The 17587-nt window shown below is 39.9% G+C and overlaps 1 protein-coding gene across 3 annotated transcripts in view; it reads right to left on the bottom strand.

The window, feature by feature from the left end:
- Positions 1-8633: 8633 nt before the first annotated feature.
- Positions 8634-17587, bottom strand: part of PPA2 (inorganic pyrophosphatase 2) — an 83701-nt gene continuing 74747 nt past the window's right edge. For 2 of the 3 annotated variants that reach the window (XM_028121293.1, XM_088021077.1), the window contains 2 exons: positions 9881-9920; positions 8634-8844 (listed from right to left, as the gene is read on the bottom strand). In XM_028121293.1, coding sequence (XP_027977094.1) covers positions 8816-8844; positions 9881-9920 — 69 coding nt within the window. In that variant the 3' untranslated portion in view covers positions 8634-8815. Of the gene's footprint in view, positions 8845-9880; positions 9921-9953; positions 10182-17587 lie in introns of those variants that run through there. The other variant, XM_028121294.2, reaches the window with a different exon arrangement.

Here is a 17587-nt window from a genome sequence, read left to right as displayed (position 1 = left end):
GACAGAGACACAGCAAGAGAGGGAACACAAGCAGGGGGAGTGGGAGAGGGAGAAGCAACTTCCTGCTGAGCAGAGAGCCTGATGCGGGGCTCGATCCCAGGACCCTGGGATCATGACCTGAGCCGAAGGCAGACGCCTAACGACTGAGCCACCCAGGTGCCCTGGATACTGTTTTGTATTAAAACTACAGACATTTCAAATAACTTTTGGTTGGGAAGAAATTTACAGCCAAGAATGGCAAAATGTTTGCATATCTTCATTTCCACAGTCATGACAACACATTAAAAAAAAAAGATTTATTTATTTATTTTAGAGAGAGTGAGAGCGAGCATGAGCAGGGAGAGGGGCGGAAGGAGAGGGAGGGAGAGAGAATCCTCAAGCAGATTCCCTACTGAGTGCAGAGCTTGACTCGGGCTCAGTCCCAGGACCCTGAGATCATGACCTGAGCCAAAATCAAGAGTTGGACGCTCAAGCAACTGAGCCACCCAGGTGCCCCAACACAATTATTTTTAAACACATCCTCACAAAGAGGCAAATGATTACCTCTCTACTTTAAAGGTGGCAAAGTCCAACAAAACCAAAACCAAAACCCTAGGCTTGGATTCAGAAAATCTACTTTCTGGTCAGTCTCCCCTACTTGCTTGCTAGATAGCTTTGGGCAACCAACCTCTCTGGACTCTACTCGCCTCATCTTAGATGCAAGATTCTTTCCAGTTCAAAACATTCTATATTCTAAATCCTCTTTTAGATTCAGAAAAGCAACTAATAGCCTATAGCTATTGTGCTTTTGGCAGACTGCTGAATTACATAGAATTTATTTGTAAGTGGTTAAGTATATTCCTGAGGCAATACTACTACCAATGAAAATTACATTTGTAGTACTTGTTTTGAGGGGCAGAAGGATAGAGGCTTGGGGTGGGTATTGGTAAAAATCAAATTATGGTTTAAGAGCCTACCAAGAAGGGGGGAAAATCAGAGGGGGAGATGAACCATGAGAGACTATGGACTCTGAGAAACAAACTGAGGGTTCTAGAGGGGAGGCGGGTTGGGGGGATTGGTTAGCCTGGTGATGGGTATTAAAGAGGGCATGTACTGAATGGAGCACTGAGTGTTATATGCCAACAATGAATCATGGAACACTACATCAAAAACTAATGATGTATTGTGTGGTGATTAACATAATATAATAAAACAATTTAAAAAACTTACCAAGAACTTCTAAAGTCTTCATGAATAAATTAGCAATTTTAAATTGCTTTAAAAAACTAAAGGAGAAATCAGAGGAGCATTTGATATTGTAGAAAGAAATGGGAAAACTAAACTTTCTGTGAGAAAATTATTCTCTGAAATACAGTTTAGAGTAAGTGGAATTTTGAGGGCAATAGATGCCCTTTAAAACTATTTTTTCACGAGAGTTCCTCAGCTAAACTATTTATATGAGATCCACATGGATTGCATTTTTCTAATTTCTCACTATATATTTTTCTCATTTGTTCTATCACTCTCTCAAGATTATTTAGCACTTCTAGCACTGAACTACTCACAGTATTTCTAATTTGAAAACCAAAAAATGTGTTATTTCTACTTTCAAATTTGGGAGATCATGTTTCAAACATGGAAGGTATTATCAATAATTACACTAAAACCCAGGTAGGAAGGCACTGTGGAACAAGAAGTTTAGCCTTTGGGCCCTGAGCCTATTTTTAAGTGTTTCATGTTTATTTTTGTCCCATACTCCACAAAAAGAGCAGCAGTAAACATGTGATGATCAGCCTTAGTATTTTCACAGTTAAGGTATTGTTTTTATGTAAGTTAAACTTTTCTTCCTGAGTATTAGAGAAATCTTATGTATAAATTCTCAAAATGCCTTAAATACTAATAAGAGATAAGATCCTTTTCAAAATTCTCAAAATGCCTTAAATACTAATAAGAGATAAGATCCTTATCTTTCTGGATACCACTTATTCACTTGGGAGGAGAAAAAAACAGGTAACACTAGTCATTGTTTCAGAAAGGACACAATATTCTAGGCTGCATTAAAAAGGTATGTGGAATGCATAAAAAAATGATCAGTTTTTTCTTTTCTTTTTTTTTTTACACTGGGCAGACATCTACTATATTCATTTGGGGGCTCTACAGGGGGAAATAAAAGATAATAAAATGATTTGGAAAGGATTTCAAGAAAATTCTCAACGAAGAGTACAATTTTAGGAACTAAGAATTACACAACTTGGAAAAAAAATTTAATACTTAACTTGATACCTGAGATTTATGAGGAGTTCTCAGAGTACAGTGATCAGGTCCATATATATTAAAAATACAACAAGCTAAATTGAAAATACTATTATATTAGATATGTTACATTTCCTCTTTTGAAGATCCCTATTTATTTATTTGACAGAGAGAGACACAGCGAGAGAGGGAACACAAGCAGGGGCAGTGGGAGAGGGAGAAGGAGAAGCAGGCTTCCCACCAAGCAAGGAGCTCAATGCGGGGCTCAATCCCAGGACCCTGGGATCATGACCTGAGCTGAAGGCAGATGCCCAACGACTGAGCCACCCAGGCGCCCCAGGAATAGATTCTTATATTTCAAAGATATTATTACATAGGCTTTTAGAAAACAGCAGAGATAGCCCTCAAAATGCTTTCATTGCAGTAATAAACACTGACAGCAGATGCTAAAGGCCTGTAATTTCCGGGCATCCACTCAACCTCTAAATTTACTTAGTGCGGTAAGTGTAATGGAAAGACTATCTGTCTTCTTCACAGGATGTTGTATCAATATAGTACAACAAACGTGAATTGTTAATGTGTAAAACAAAAACGCCTAAATCGTCATTATCCAATCTCTGCTCTGAGTTTATAATCCAGTAGTAGAGACCATATGAACAATTGTGTTTTTTTTTTTAATTTATTTATTTGAGGGAAAGAATGAGAGAGAGAGAACACACGAGAGGGAAGAGGGTCAGAGGGAGAAGCAGACTCCCCGCTGAGCAGGGAGCCCGATGCGGGACTCGATGCCCGGACTCCAGGATCATGACCTGAGCCGGAGGCAGTCGCCCAACCAACTGAGCCACCCAGGCGCCCTGAACAATTCTAATAGAAGCCAGAATGACCCAAATCCTGGGAAGGAGGAATAAATCAGTCGTGCCATTCTCCTCTCACAGAGGAGAAAATGATTGATTTCAACAGGAGGGTTGGGGAAGGGTTCACAGAAACGGCAGCGTTTGAGTTGGGCTGCGAGGATGAGAGCTCCAGGAGCATCCGGATACAGTGCAAAGGAAGTCAACACGATGGAGTCAGCAGCCTCAGCTCTAGCCCACTTCTGCCTGCCCCGGCCCGGGAAGCTCGCAGGCGTCTCCTGCACGGAGGGGGCCCTGAGCATGTGCCTTTGCCCGCCTTGCTGGTGGTTTAGGCAGGAAGGAGCAGCGAAGTGTACGTGCTGATTTAACTGTGGACTCAGCTGTTTTTATCCACCTGTGCACAGAAAGGCTCCTGATGTAGGAGATTGGCCAGAATCCTAGTGTGTATGTTCTTCTTCCCAATGGAGAGAACCCTTGCAGAGGGATGGTAATCCCTGATCTTGCCGACTGCCAAGTACTTCTAGTCGTAAGACTACAGATGCACTTCTGCCATCCAGTTTTAGCTGCTTTGATTGGAGAAGTCTCATTGTTTGTTACTCTTTCATGATTTTTTTAAAATTGTACTGGTTCTACCAGATTTTATCCATTTTAGTTTGGAGTGTGAGTCTTAAAAATTTCTTACTTTTCATGTTTAACTTTTGACAGACACCAGGAAGCAGTAACATAACATAGTCCTATGTTAGTCCTGCTTGAGACAAGGAAAATTGGCGTATTTTGCCCCTGCTTCTCCAGTTAGCTCAGCATAAATATTTTCAGGATCCAGGTTTAGATGTTTTTATTTGAATGTGGGCTTATCTCTTTAAATTTGGATGCAGTTTTCAGGATTCAATTTTTGCACCTGAGACTAAGGATATCATAGACACTGATAAAAACATTCAGATCCAGTAGATAAATAGGTAAAGAAAACAAACAGAACATTTATAAGACACTATTACTAGTCAAGATGTAGGAAAAAATTTAAACCTATCATGAATAACAACAAAATACCCTGTCATAGGAAGGGTGGGAAAAAAGAAACTAGAAATCTCATATATTGCTGGTACCAATATAATATGGAACAGCCCTTATGGAAGATCTTTTTGGTCCTAAAGTGTTCTTATTCTATGAGTACATCTTATGGAACTTATACTAAGAAATTGACCTCAAAGAAAATGTTTTCCAGTATACTGGATTACCGTAGAAACCTCCTCAGTGAACTTCCTGTTTTTATTCTTGCCCTACACCGCCCCCAACCCCTCACTTCCAGCACAGTCCATTTTCAACACAGCAAGCAGAGTGACCCACTCTTCCGCTTAGGACCCTTCGTAGCTCCTGATTTTATCAGGGTGAGAGGCCAAGGCCTTACATGGGCCTAAAAGGCCGTTTGCTCTCTCTCCGTGACCTGTGGGACCTCATCTCTGTGACTCTGGCTGTTCCTTCTACAAGCCGGCCATACTCCTGCTTCAGGGCCTTTGTTCTTGGTGCTCCCTCTGCCTCAATGCTCTTCTTTCCCCAGAGACCCACGTGAGCCCACTCCCGCTTCTCAGCAACCCTCTGCCTGGCTGTCGTCTTCCCAGGGAGGCCTGGCCTCACCAACTCCATTTAAAATTCCAATTCACACTCCTACCCCTGGACCCAGGCTGGATTGCCCGTGTTCACCTTACCCTGTTCTTGTTCTTCTATGTACAATATAAATTACCTACGATGTTCATCTGTTTTCCCCACACAAATGCAAGGTCCACAAGGGCGGGGACTTTTGTATGTCTTGCACTGACATAGCCAAAGAACTCGGAATAGCACCTGGCACGTATATAGGTAGTCAATAAATAATTGCTGAATTTTAAAATAGCAAAAAAGAGGAGGCATTTCTAGAAACAGAGGGTTGGCTAAATAAAATCATTGTAACCAGATGCATTCAGGACTGATGTAATTAAAGCCCTCTCATCTTTCAGCAGGCTTCAAACCTTTGCAACCAGGTACTCAAAAAGGGGAAGGAGTCCTTGATGTGTTGGGTATTCCTAATAGAGAAGGGACACACTGAAGCTTTCCTCTCAGGGTACACCAGGATAACCTTAAGTCATGGCATTCGGGGTATGACTGATAGATGCATTGTTGGTCCTGACACAGAGAGCTCAGAAAAGATTTTTTGACCGAAGCAAAGAGCAGCTTATGCCTTCCCTCCTGGCTGCAGTGGGCTCCTGGCTCCCTCTGAGTTGGGGGATAATGTGAGAAGTGGAGTTTGTTCTCACAGGTCATCCAAATAGGGTAATGTCAGGTCAACGGCAGAAGCCCTGACCTGCAGCCGGCCTCACATTTTACAAAGCTCTTGTCTTGTCGCCGCGCGGTCTCTGCTCCTGTCAGAGCGCAGCCAACCGCCTCACTGCTCCGACTTCTCTGCGGCTGTCCCATCAGAAGCAGAGGTTTCTCTGTCACCGGGCCTTCGGAAGACAGGTGCCAGGTGTAGTGCTGGCGGGATGGCCGATTCCTGTGGGCTCAGGCACTTTATCCAATCAGTTTGATTGATAACTTAGAAATCAAAAGTTATTCACATCGGGTGTAAATTTTTCTGATTTGAAACCAAAAACACATTTAATATTTAACACTAAACTTAGTATTAACTTTATTCCCTTTCGTTTTTTTCCTACCAGGAGGCAATGATAACCTTCTGTGCATGAGCTCACTACAAAGGCAGACATCTAGTTTTCTTCCTCTTCTTCTTAGGGGAACAGTCTCAAACAGAACATCAACTGAGAAATCCCCAGTATCACTGATCCCTCGATTATCTAAACCAATGGGTTTGAAATTTGAATATATAAGACTCATGGCGATGAGGGGAAAACATGTTTGGGGCCCCCTCCCCCCAAATTCTGAGTTAACAGATTTTTAGGGAAAGCTGGAAAGATTTTTAAGAAGCATTCTAAGTAATTCTGAAGCTGGTGTTTCAAAGACCCCCACAGGCGAACCCTGATACACACCTTGGACAGAATGTACAAGGAGAATCAAAAAAGACACTACCCAGAATTTATAGATGTAATCCACTCTATAATAAGAGGGTAATAAGTAATAAAGATAATTGAGCAGTCACAAGACATATCTTTATCTATGACAATGCAATGATCCCTCTTCTGGGAATAAATCATCAAATGCTGCTCTTAATGAGTATACAAACTGCTAAACATACATGTAGTCCTTGATGGAGAAATGGGTTTTATGAAATTCAATGCACACCTTCTGCACAATAATGGGGTGAAATTAAACGTCCCATGTATGAAATGATTCTGTCTGTATGTGAAAAATAAAACCTCAGAAAAATTTCAGATACTTATAATAACAGCAAGTTTGAGAAAAATGAATCATCGATAGTCTACCTCTGATTTTTCACATCCACAGTTACTGGCTCTAGTAAGTGTTACTTAAACCCATCCACGGGTCACTTTTGGTTTCCTAATTTGTTGGAGGCAATTTTAACAATGGTTTACTCCACTTTTTCCAGGAGTTTTCCTTTATAACTATACAGTATAAAATTTACTAATTGTTCCATGGGAAAGGGCTGGAAAAGATCAAATCAGCTAGTCTGGAAGACACCATGAAACAATCATGAAATAGCCATTCAGTTAAATGTAACCGTCACCATTATAATGATGGCCATGTAGCAATGTAGAAAGATGCCTGTATGAGAAAAACTAAAATTCAAAATTATATATTTATTAAGATTATAACTATGCAAAATCATATATTGTGAAGACAATTTTGATTAACCATACTGAGGTCAGCAAGGCTCACTAAGTAACATCTAAGTACTACTAACTTCTAGGAGGGGAGGAGTCCAGCAGGTGCGGGTGGCCCCACCAGACATGGCCTCTCTCTTCCAACTCTCAGGAGATTAATACACAACATGCCATAAGCCCATTAATTTGTCTTTTGATAACTCAGCTTACTGTTTTACAACTACTGTAACATTAGTTGTTCCTTATTTCCTCTATGCTTTATTATTTCCACAAAATAAAAAATCAGTGTTATCAATAAACTTAAAAACAAGAGATTCTCTCCTCACATTCTTAATGTCCTCCAAAGAAGTTTACAGATTCCCAAAGACGTCTCAAGTGAACATGACTATGTCACTTGAGCTAATCACTTTAACCCTCTGTGCCTGTCTCCTCGTCTGTAGAACAGGCATACTCTGAGCTTTGCCTACATCACAAGGCGGCTGTATGTGGGAAGCAACATGCATAGCAGGATGGCAAAACACAGCAGTTAGAGCCATACTGTCAAGAGTGCTAATTCTGGCTCTGAAACTGACTGTGACCTAGGGCAAGTTACAGAACTTCTCGGAGCCTCAAAATGAAGTGGGCAATCCCTACCTTATAGGGCATTATGCATGCATGACATCTAAAACCAACGACACAATAGATGCTCAAGAAATGGTTAGCTATTGTAACAGTGCTTTGTAAATTTCAAAACAGATTATGCAAATAGAACATGCTCATAATGATAACAGAGAAAAGATCTGAACGGAACTGGCCAGAACAGCACAGTAAGGGGAGTGTGAGCAGACAAGATGTTCTTGGGAGAGGAGCGAGTAGCGTGGCATGGCTGGAGGGTGGGACTCCTGGGGAAACCAGAGGGTCTGATTCTTCTTCTCCAAAACATGGAAAGCCATTGAAGCCATTCTGAGAAAATGTAACAAGGCAAGACCTTTGCTTTAGGAAAATAACTGGCCATGTGGAGGATGGCATGAAAGGGAGAAAAAGCCGGAGACAGCACAACTCGCTCAGAAGACAGGAGGGCATGAGCTGGAGCTAGAGCAAAGGGGCTGAGGTGGAGGCCTGGATCCAGGGACCACGGAGAGGGGCTGGGAGGCTCCAGGGATCCAAGTGAATCAGGGGCCAGAGGGAGGTGGAAAGGAATGGAGAGGGCCAAGAAACATTTAGATGATCTTCATGAATGAAGACGGGAGGAGGTTGTTCAATATGATTTCAAGGGTTTGAGTGGGGGAGGCTAGGAGAATGTGAATTCCACTGCTGAAGAACGAGGGAAGATAAGAGTTCAGTTTTGGACCAGAGGGGTTGCAGACATCCAAGAGATAGACCTCACACGAGAGACCTGGGCTTCTTATGAAAACTTCAGCATCATTGCCGGAGAGGTGAGAATTGAGACTTAAGGGGACTGAATGAGAATCAGAGAGTTTAGGCCCTCTAAAGTAATAAATTCTAAGAAAGAGCCTTAATAAATATAAACACAATACACAGGCCTAATAAGAGGACAGAGTTTGGCTAAAGAAAGGTCCCACCAGCAACTTGAAAAAAGATAATGTGGTATGAAAATGAGAATAATTATCCACAGTAATCTAATTAGCTTACTAAATTTGTAATTTCTATATTAACCCACAGAAATAAAAGCTAATAAAATTGATGGGTTCCTTCAGCCACAGAAATTAGAACTGGTCAAAACTCAATGCTTCTAAATTTCTGCTACGAAATCAAAATCTTTTCATATCAATAAATATCCGAATAACTTAAAAATATCAGTCTTTATTTACATATTGTATATCTCAAAAAAGGCTGGGGGAAAAAAGTTTCAACAGGAAGTCAGTCAATTCTCATAGATCTGCCTGTTGCTAGCACTTGGGGGGAGAGGGGGTCGCGGAATCCTTGGAGATTGGAATCTTGATGGCAGAACTTCAAATGTTCGAATCACTTGCCAAGGAAGTGCCACACTTGCTCTGTGTTTGAAATGGGGAAGAGGGTGTCGGGGAAGGGGTAAAGAGGGAGGGAGGGGAGGGAGAGAAGACAAATTTAATTTAGACCTTTACGAAGTATTTAGAAAACAATCACAAGCTTGGTATGACACATTTCCCTATTTCAGGTTACTCCCCTTTAAACTCTTGTCCTAAGTTCTCTCATTTGGCTCAGGCCTTATATAAAACTGTGCTAAAAATTCCAGAGCCTTCCCATTTTATTCCCTTCATCTTTCTGGATCATTTTAGTCTCTACCGAGTAACACAGAAGTCAGTGTCCTAGCTACAGCATGAAAGATCTAGGAAAACCTTGTACTGTAAAATTTGCCTGTCAAATATCCCAAAATGGGATAGTATTGTAAAGAAACAGTCTGTTAGTTTCCCATATAAGGAATATAGCTTGCTTTCCCATGAAATGTCTACAGATCTGCTCTTTTCTAAACATCGTAGAACTTGACACAGTAAATAGTTCTCATTTTCCTCCAATTTTGCAAGTTGAATGCTCTAATGTTTTATATTAAAACAAAGATCAAAAATTTTGCAAAGTTTCAAAGATGAATGCTTCGTGCCTATGCTTATATTCTGAAATTCTTACTACACAACATTTTTACTTGTTTCTTAAAACAGCTTCAAATAATGGTTAACAAAAATACAGTATTTTCAATCCTATAAATTTTGATTTTAAGATATTTACTTAAAATGATTCATTAAAATGATAAGATAATAAAGAAAATCCCCCAAATTCAGGTATCTGGAGTCTCATTAAATTTATCAGAAGTACCTGAAACCTTTCAGTACTTCACCAAAAATGTCACTAACTCTAGCCTAAAAGTAATATATGTGCCCCTTCTCATTTTCTGAAATTAGGAAATAATTGATTTCATCTGAAAATTTTAAAGACTATTTTAAAAACTATTTTACTTGGTTTATATAACTTTTAAATTAACCTATTGTACTTTTTCTGGTTTCCACCATTATAAACAAATTTATATATCTAGCTCCTCAAGAACCAAAACCGTACCTTCTTCTTTACTTCTTCCCTTATTTGATGATGATGACACCTGAAAGATAAAAACAGAGTCCCTGTCATGAATATCTAGATGTGGAAACTACATCCACAATGTTTTTTTTTTTCTTCGTGAAACTATAGAACAAACGTTATGCGCAATGGTTCTCTCACCTGAGAAAAGTTAAGTATTCCTCTTTGCCTCTAATTATCATTGCTTCTTCTTTTGGATAAACAAACCACAGATGTAGGGTCAAATAAAAAAAGCATGCTTGAAAATATTTTTCTCATTAACCCATGGGAACTACTGAGAATGCTGAGGAGAGAGAGAGGTTTTCTTTCAGTTGCTTCCCTGGCTGAGGACTAAAGGACAAAAATCCAACATACACATTCAAAGACACGTCATGCACGTGCACGTACGTAAACACACACACACATTATATAATTTATTTAGCTGTCTTTTAGAGCATTTTTCTGTTTATTTCCATGACTGGGCCAAGATTTATAGAACAAATAATAGTATAATCTGTGATAGACAAGTTTGAAAGAAAGACTTTTCTGAGATATCAGATTTTTTTTCCTAATTAAGAACAATACATTTTTTAGTTGTTGTTTCTTTTTTTTTTTTTTTCAACATTTTATTGAGAGACCCCTCATCCATGGAGAGGAATGCACCAAGCCCAAGAATTAACATCTATGTAATCACCACCCAAGTTGAGAAATGGAACAGGCCAGGCCCTTCCCCAATCATAACTTTTTCTCCCCTTGGGATAACCACTACCCTGATTTTATAAAACATTTGAGATTTCAAATTTAATAATCAACTTCTAATTCTCTGATTTTGCTCACCTTCAATAGGAAAGATCTGTTTCTAACCTTTGAGGTATGGGACAAAGGTACATAGGGAAGACCGCATACCATACATGTGAATACTTAAAAGTTATAAATCAAGCTAACAAAGTGATGAATGGAGTGTAAAGTATGTTCCATCCTCCTATCTTGAGAAATACACTTTTGTAACGACTTGGAAGCCCTCGTTTGGCATTCTAGACACCCCAGAGACTGCCTGAATACAGCAGAGTAAGGAAAAGAGGCACGTGGCCCTCATCCTGCCCCACTTCTCTCCCATTCGCAGGCTCCAGTCTGTATTGAGGGACCTCACTTGCACAAGGGCAGAAATTCCAGCCCACACATATATGTACTCCCTGCCTCCGAACAGCCACCCAATGGCCCCTGCAGAAGTAACAGCGAGCACACTGTTCACAAAGGAAGAGCATGGATTTGGGGAGATGCCCATGAAGACCCTGGAAACAGGCCTGCAGCTATGTGGGCAAAGAATTCCAGGATTTTGAGTAGCTACAGGGTGGTATGGAATGCGGGGGCTTGGCTCCTGGTGAATGCACAACTTTGGTCCCTTGGTCTTGCCTTATGGGGCGGGACATAACTGATGAAGGCCAAAGCAAAGTAGGGCCCTCCTTGCTTAGGTCTAAGGGCAGTACTAAATAAGAACAAGTCAGTAGGAAGAAAAACTTAAATTTCAGCAATAGTAAATAGTCTCTGGATAGTTAATGCGTCAACTTGGAAGGTGTTTGTAGCTGAGATTAACATTTAAATAGGTAAACTCTCAGTAAGGCAGACTGCCCTCCTCAATGTGGGTGGGCCTCAACCAATCAGTTGAAGGTATGACTAGAACAAAAAGACCAGCCTCCCCAAGCAAGAGGAAATTTTCCAGCAAACTGCCTTTGGACTTCATCTGCATCCCTGGCTCCCCTCTGTCTCCAGCTTGCTGGCCTACTCAGATTCTGGACTCACTAAGCCTCCACAATCACTTTTTACATATATCTATACAACCTATTGTTTCTTTGGAGAACCCTAATACATTCCTCTGAATCATAAATAGTTTAAAGTTATTTTTCCTTCTACTCTTTAAGAAAAAAGCTAATCAAATGTACTTTATGTTCTGTCACAGAAAAATGATGTAACAAAAAAACCTCTGTATAAATTCTATATAAAACATCCTTGAGATTTCCAAGTACTTCAAAAAAAAAAAAAATCAAGAAAAATTCTATTCAGCTTCCTAGCACAAGAAAATGCTTAATGATGGTTGGTTTGGAGGATGACAGAACTTATGTAAACCTGGGTGTGCAAGTGACTCCCAGTATAAAAATTATACTCATTTGAGAGTAGGCCTCTGGGATTTGATGGCTGTTTTACTACACAGACAATAAGATAGAGTAACTTCTTTATTCTTTGAAATTGGTATGCTCTTTCAATTGTGCAGGACATCTATTACAAAGTTTGTTGGAAAGTTAGCTGTTTAGTTTTCCTGTTCAAAATGAGCAGCTGTTTCTTGCTGGAGCTGCCAAACATTTCAGAGGAAGGAAATGTGTGGTATATAAGCATACATCAGAGATACTGCAAGTTTGGTTCTGCCACTGACATAATGCAAATATTGCAATAAAATGAGCCAAATGAATTTTTGATCTCCTAGTAAAGGTTATGTATACACTCTATTAAGTGTGCAATAGCATTATATCTAAAATAAAAATGTAAATACCTTAATTTAAAAATTACTGCTAAAAAATGCTAACCATCACCTGAGTTTTCAGTGAGTTATAATCTTTTTGCTGGTGGAGGGTCTTGCCTTGATGTTGACGGCTGCTGACTGATCAGGTTGGTGGTTCCATACGTTTGGGTGGCTTAGCAGTTTCTTAAACAAGGCAACAGTGAAGTTTGCCACATCGATTGACTTCTCCTTTCATGAATAATTTCTCTGCAGCATGTGATGCTGTTTGACAGCATTTTACCTACAGTAGAACTTGTTTCGAAACTGGAGTTAATACTCTCAAACCCTGCTGCTACTTTATCAACTGAATTTATGTAATATTCTAAATCCTTTATTTCAACAATCTTTACAGCATCTTCACCAGGAACAAATTTCATCTCAAGAAAACACTTTCTTTGTTCATCCATAATAAACAACTCCTCATTCAACTTTTACCATGAGATTGCAGCAATTCAGTCCCATCTTCAAACTCCACTTCTCATTCTAGTTCTCTTCCTATTTCCACCATATCTGCAGCTACCTCCTCCACTGAAGTCTTGAACCCCTCAAAGTCATCCATGAAGGTTGGAATCAACTTCTTCCAAACTCCTGTTCACGTTGATATTTTGACCTCTTCCTTTGAAATACAAATGGTCTTAATTAGGTCTAGAATGGTGAGGCCTTTCTAGAAGGTTTTCAATTTACTTTGCCCAGGTCCATAGAGGAATCACTTATCTGTGGCAGCTATAGCCTTATGAAAGGTATTTAAGTTGTAAGACTTGAAAGTCCAAATCACTCCTTTGATCCATGAGCTGCAGAATGCATGTTGTGTTAGCGGGCATGAAAACAACATGAATCTCACCGTATATCACCATCAACTGTCTTCAGTGACCAGATGCATTGTCAACGAGTAATAATATTGTGAAAGGATACTAGGTCTCAACAGTGGGCTTAAATAGTCAGTAAACCATGTTGTAAACAGATGTGCTGTCATGCAGGCTTTGTTGTTTCATTTACAGAGCACAGACAGAGTAGAGTTAGAATTCTTCAGGGTCCAAGGATTTATGGGAAGGCAATGAAGTCACCAGCTTATGAGCCCCTGACAAGTCGGCCTGTCCTTTGAAGCTTTGGAAGCCAAGCACTGAATTCTGCTCTCTCGCTATGAAAGTTATAGATGGCATCTTCTTCCAATAGAAGGCTGTTCCATCTACACTGAAAATCAATTGCTTAGCGTCTTCTCTCTCATCATCTTAGCTAGACTTTCTGCTGACTTGCTGCAGCTTCTTTTCCAACAGCACTTGCTGCTTCACCTTGAACTTCTATGTTATGGAGACAGCTTCTTTCCTAAAACCTCATGAACCAACCTCTGCCAGCTTCCAACTTCTCTTCTGCAGCTTCCTCACCTCTCAGCCTTCACAGAATTGAGAAAAGTTAGGGCCTTGCTCTGGATTAGGCTTTGGCTTAAGGGAATGTTGTAGCTGGTTTAATCTTCTGTCCACACCGCTCAAACATTCTCCATAGCAGCAATAAGGCTGTTTTGCTTTCGTATCACTTTGGGTGTTCACTGGAGTAGTGAAGAACTTTTCCTTTGCATTCACAATTTGGCTTATTGTATGAAGCAAGAAGACTAGTTTTGGGCCTGTCTTGGCTTTCAAAATGTGCCTTCTCCATTAAGGTTAGTCGTTTTTAGCTTTTGATTTAAAATGAAAGATGTGGGACTCTTCCCTTCACCTGAACACTCAGAGGCCATTGTAGGGTTATTAATTGGCCTAATTTCAATATTGTTGTGTCTCAGGTAATAGGAAAGACTCTCTTTGGGCCAGATGGGGAACAGCCAGACAGTAGAACAGTCCGAATACACACATTTGTCCATTACCTTCACTGCCTTTTATGAGTGTGGTTTGTGGCACCCCAAAACAACTACAATGGTAACATCAAAGCTCCCTGATCACAGATCACCATAACAAATATGGTAATAAAAAAGTTTGAAATATTGTGAGAATTACCATAACATGACAGAGATACAAAGTGAGCAAATGCTTTTAGAAAAGTGGCACAGAGCCAATAGACTTGCTTAACAGTTATCACAAACCTCAATATGTATACAATGGCAGCATCTGTGAAGCACAATAAGGTGAATGGCAATAAAATGAGGCATGCCTGTACAAAACAGGATAATTGGGCAACTTCTCATTAACCTAAAAAAGTACTACAGGACAGAAACGAACAAACTACTCTAGCTGAAACACTTACCATTACGTTTTATTTTAAAAATAATTTCCAGGGGCACCTGGGTGGCTCAGTCGGTTAAGTGTCCGCCTTCAGCTCACATCATGATTCCAGGGTCCTGGGATCGAACCCTGCATTGGGCTCCCTGCTCTGTGGGGTGTCTGCTTCTCCCTCTCCCACTGCCCCTCCTCACCTCCCGACTTGTGCTCTCTTTCTCTCTACCCCCCTGCACTCTCCCTCTCAAATAAACAAAATCTTAAAAAAAATAATTTTCAGAATGTTATTTCTTCATTCATTTTTTTTAAAGATTATTTTTATTTTTAAGTAATCTCCACACAGAATGTGGGGCTCAAACTCACAACCCCAAAATCAAGAGTCATGTGCTCTACCAAGCCAGCCAGGCACCCCCTTATTTCTTCAACCTTAAAATATATTTCTTGGTTAGTAGAATATATTCAGTGTGTACAAAGCCTTATAAAAAAAGAAAACAAACATCACCAATAAGTCAAATGCTCAGAGATAAGAACTCTTACAGTTTGGGGGTCATTTTTTTTTTTTTACATTTTTCCATATTAACATATGCCAGAAGAGAGACCAACATTTAAATCTGAGAACAAGGGGTTCATGAGACACATCTGCTCTTCAATTCTGCACCTATAGTCAAAGGCTTCCTGATTTTTTTTTTAAAGATTTTATTTATTTATTTGAGAGAGAGAGAATAGAGAGAGAGAGAGCACAAGAGGGAAGAGGTTCAGAGGGAGAAGCAGACTCCCCACTGAGCAGGGAGCCCGATGTGGGACTCGATCCCGGGACTCCAGGATCATGACCTGAGCCGAAGGCAGTCGCTTAACCAACTGAGCCACCCAGGCGCCCTCAATGGCTTCCTGATTCTTAAATGTAACAACAAACCACACCTGCTTACAAAAAAATGGAAGAACTAAGAGCAGCACAGAGGAGCACCTAAAAGTGACCCAATCCCAACTCTGTCAGAAGTCACCACCACGACGTTTTCATGGTAAGAAATGAAGAAAGCATTTTCAGTTACTTACAGGAAAAATGTGGGCACCCTCTAATCATCTAATACAAATTCTCCACAAAACAGTATTATTTTATATTCTTATTCTAAAAATGCCATCTCTCCTTTTCCCACTCCAAAAATACTTTCATAAACGAATCTGGAGTTTTCAGTACCAAAGTATTCCTCTTTCTTTTACCCACCAAAGAAAGCTTACTCTAGCCTCTGTCCCGATTCATGCTTAAACTGCATTTTAAGTTGATATGAACCATTAATACAACTGCTCTGTACTTAGTGCCTCTACTTCATATAACGCCACCAGGTCCCTATAAGCATCTTCCATTGCAGGTTACATTTGTTCAACTTAATTAACTAACGTGATACACTGACTGAAACAGTATAAAACTGTGCTTTCCTATATAAGAATTGATATTCTTTCACTTTATTATAAGGGTTCAAAATTAAAGGGAAAAAAAGTTCCTGGTTTTTCATTCAGGTATAGCAGGGTTGTAGTTGATTAATTTAATTAATTAAATTGATTTAATTAAATTGATTTAATTAATTAAATTATCTTGAATATTCTCTTCCTGCATTATATTTCCACAGTTCATAAGGCAATTGCTGTGTATTAGTTTTACTTTTACATTTCTTTTCTGATTTTTGCTTTAGAAAGCCAGCAAAATATGACCAATTCTTAGTTATCCATAGACAAAATGTAGAGTATTTTAGGTTATGTAAGCTTAATCTACTTCCTCTTTTTTTTTTTTTTTTAGATTTTATTTATTCATGAGAGACAGAGGGAGAGAGAGAAGCAGAGGGAGAAGCAGGCTCCCAAGGAGCAGGGAGCCCAATGCGGGACTCGATCCCAGGACCCTGTGATCATGACCTGAGCCGAAGGCAGACGCTTAACGACTGAGCCACCCAGGCACCCAACTTCCTCTTCCTTTCAATAATGTATATAATTGGCTAGAATCAAACAAAATGACCTTATTTTCATTTGTTTTGTTCACCTTTGAGTGGTGATACAGAGTGAGCTTTTAAGAAGTCAAAAAGGAACATCTTTGTAATTATTAAAATTTTTCAAAGTGTCTTTTCTTGATAAATCAGGATCTGATTCTAGTGCACTGACCTTTAACATTCAGCTGAGGAGTCCTGACATCAAATACAAAATCACCATCCCAAATTTCACACAACACTGCGGATATCACTGCTTCACTAAAGAAATAAAGTCTACCAAATGTAGTCAGTACATTTTTAATTAAAGTAGAAATTTCCCCCTTACTCTTCTCCTTCAACGCACTACTCATGACCCTATGAACCATCATCACGGCCATCTCTGAGCTTTGTGTGCTCCAGGTTTGCCTGAGACTGCTTTTAGGGGAAACCTGGCCAAGGGAAGGCAAAAACAAAGTCAGACTGCTGCTGCTGCTGAGACTTCTCTGGGAGGTACTCTCTTCTCCCAGTTCCAGAAGTTTCTAGTGCTTTCCACCACTCCTGTGAGCTAAAGGTTCACAGTATCATGAGACTGGGCACTGCAACTGAGTAGGAGTGTGCTACTTATTCTCTTTGTCCTGAATCCTAAATTCTAGGAATTTTAATCCCTGAGGCTACCAGGCTGTGCAGGGCCTGAGACAGGTCTGGGAATTTCTTTAGCAATGAGTGTGGTTCTTTCTCAGTCCCACATGCACTGAGTTTGTGTGTGCAACCTCACAAAGGTCAATTCTTTTTTTTTTTTCCCCCAGCAAAATGACTACAGTCACCAAATACAAAAAAACCTTACAAATTACCTAATTCAAACTTTCCCCAACTTCGCATGATGCCTAGAGATTTTCCATTTCCTCAGAGAGCAGAATACAAGGAAAGTGCTTAAATAGAAGCATGTGGGAAAATTCTGGGGAAAAAATTCCCAGATGGGAAAAGTGGTTAAGTATTA

The sequence above is a fragment of the Eumetopias jubatus genome, unplaced genomic scaffold (genome assembly GCF_037043125.1).
Source record: "Eumetopias jubatus isolate StellerSeaLion01/CBP00866 unplaced genomic scaffold, mEumJub1_p1.0 scaffold_2, whole genome shotgun sequence".
NCBI classification, from domain to species: Eukaryota; Metazoa; Chordata; class Mammalia; order Carnivora; family Otariidae; genus Eumetopias; species Eumetopias jubatus.
This window is presented reverse-complemented; position numbering and strand designations above follow the sequence as displayed.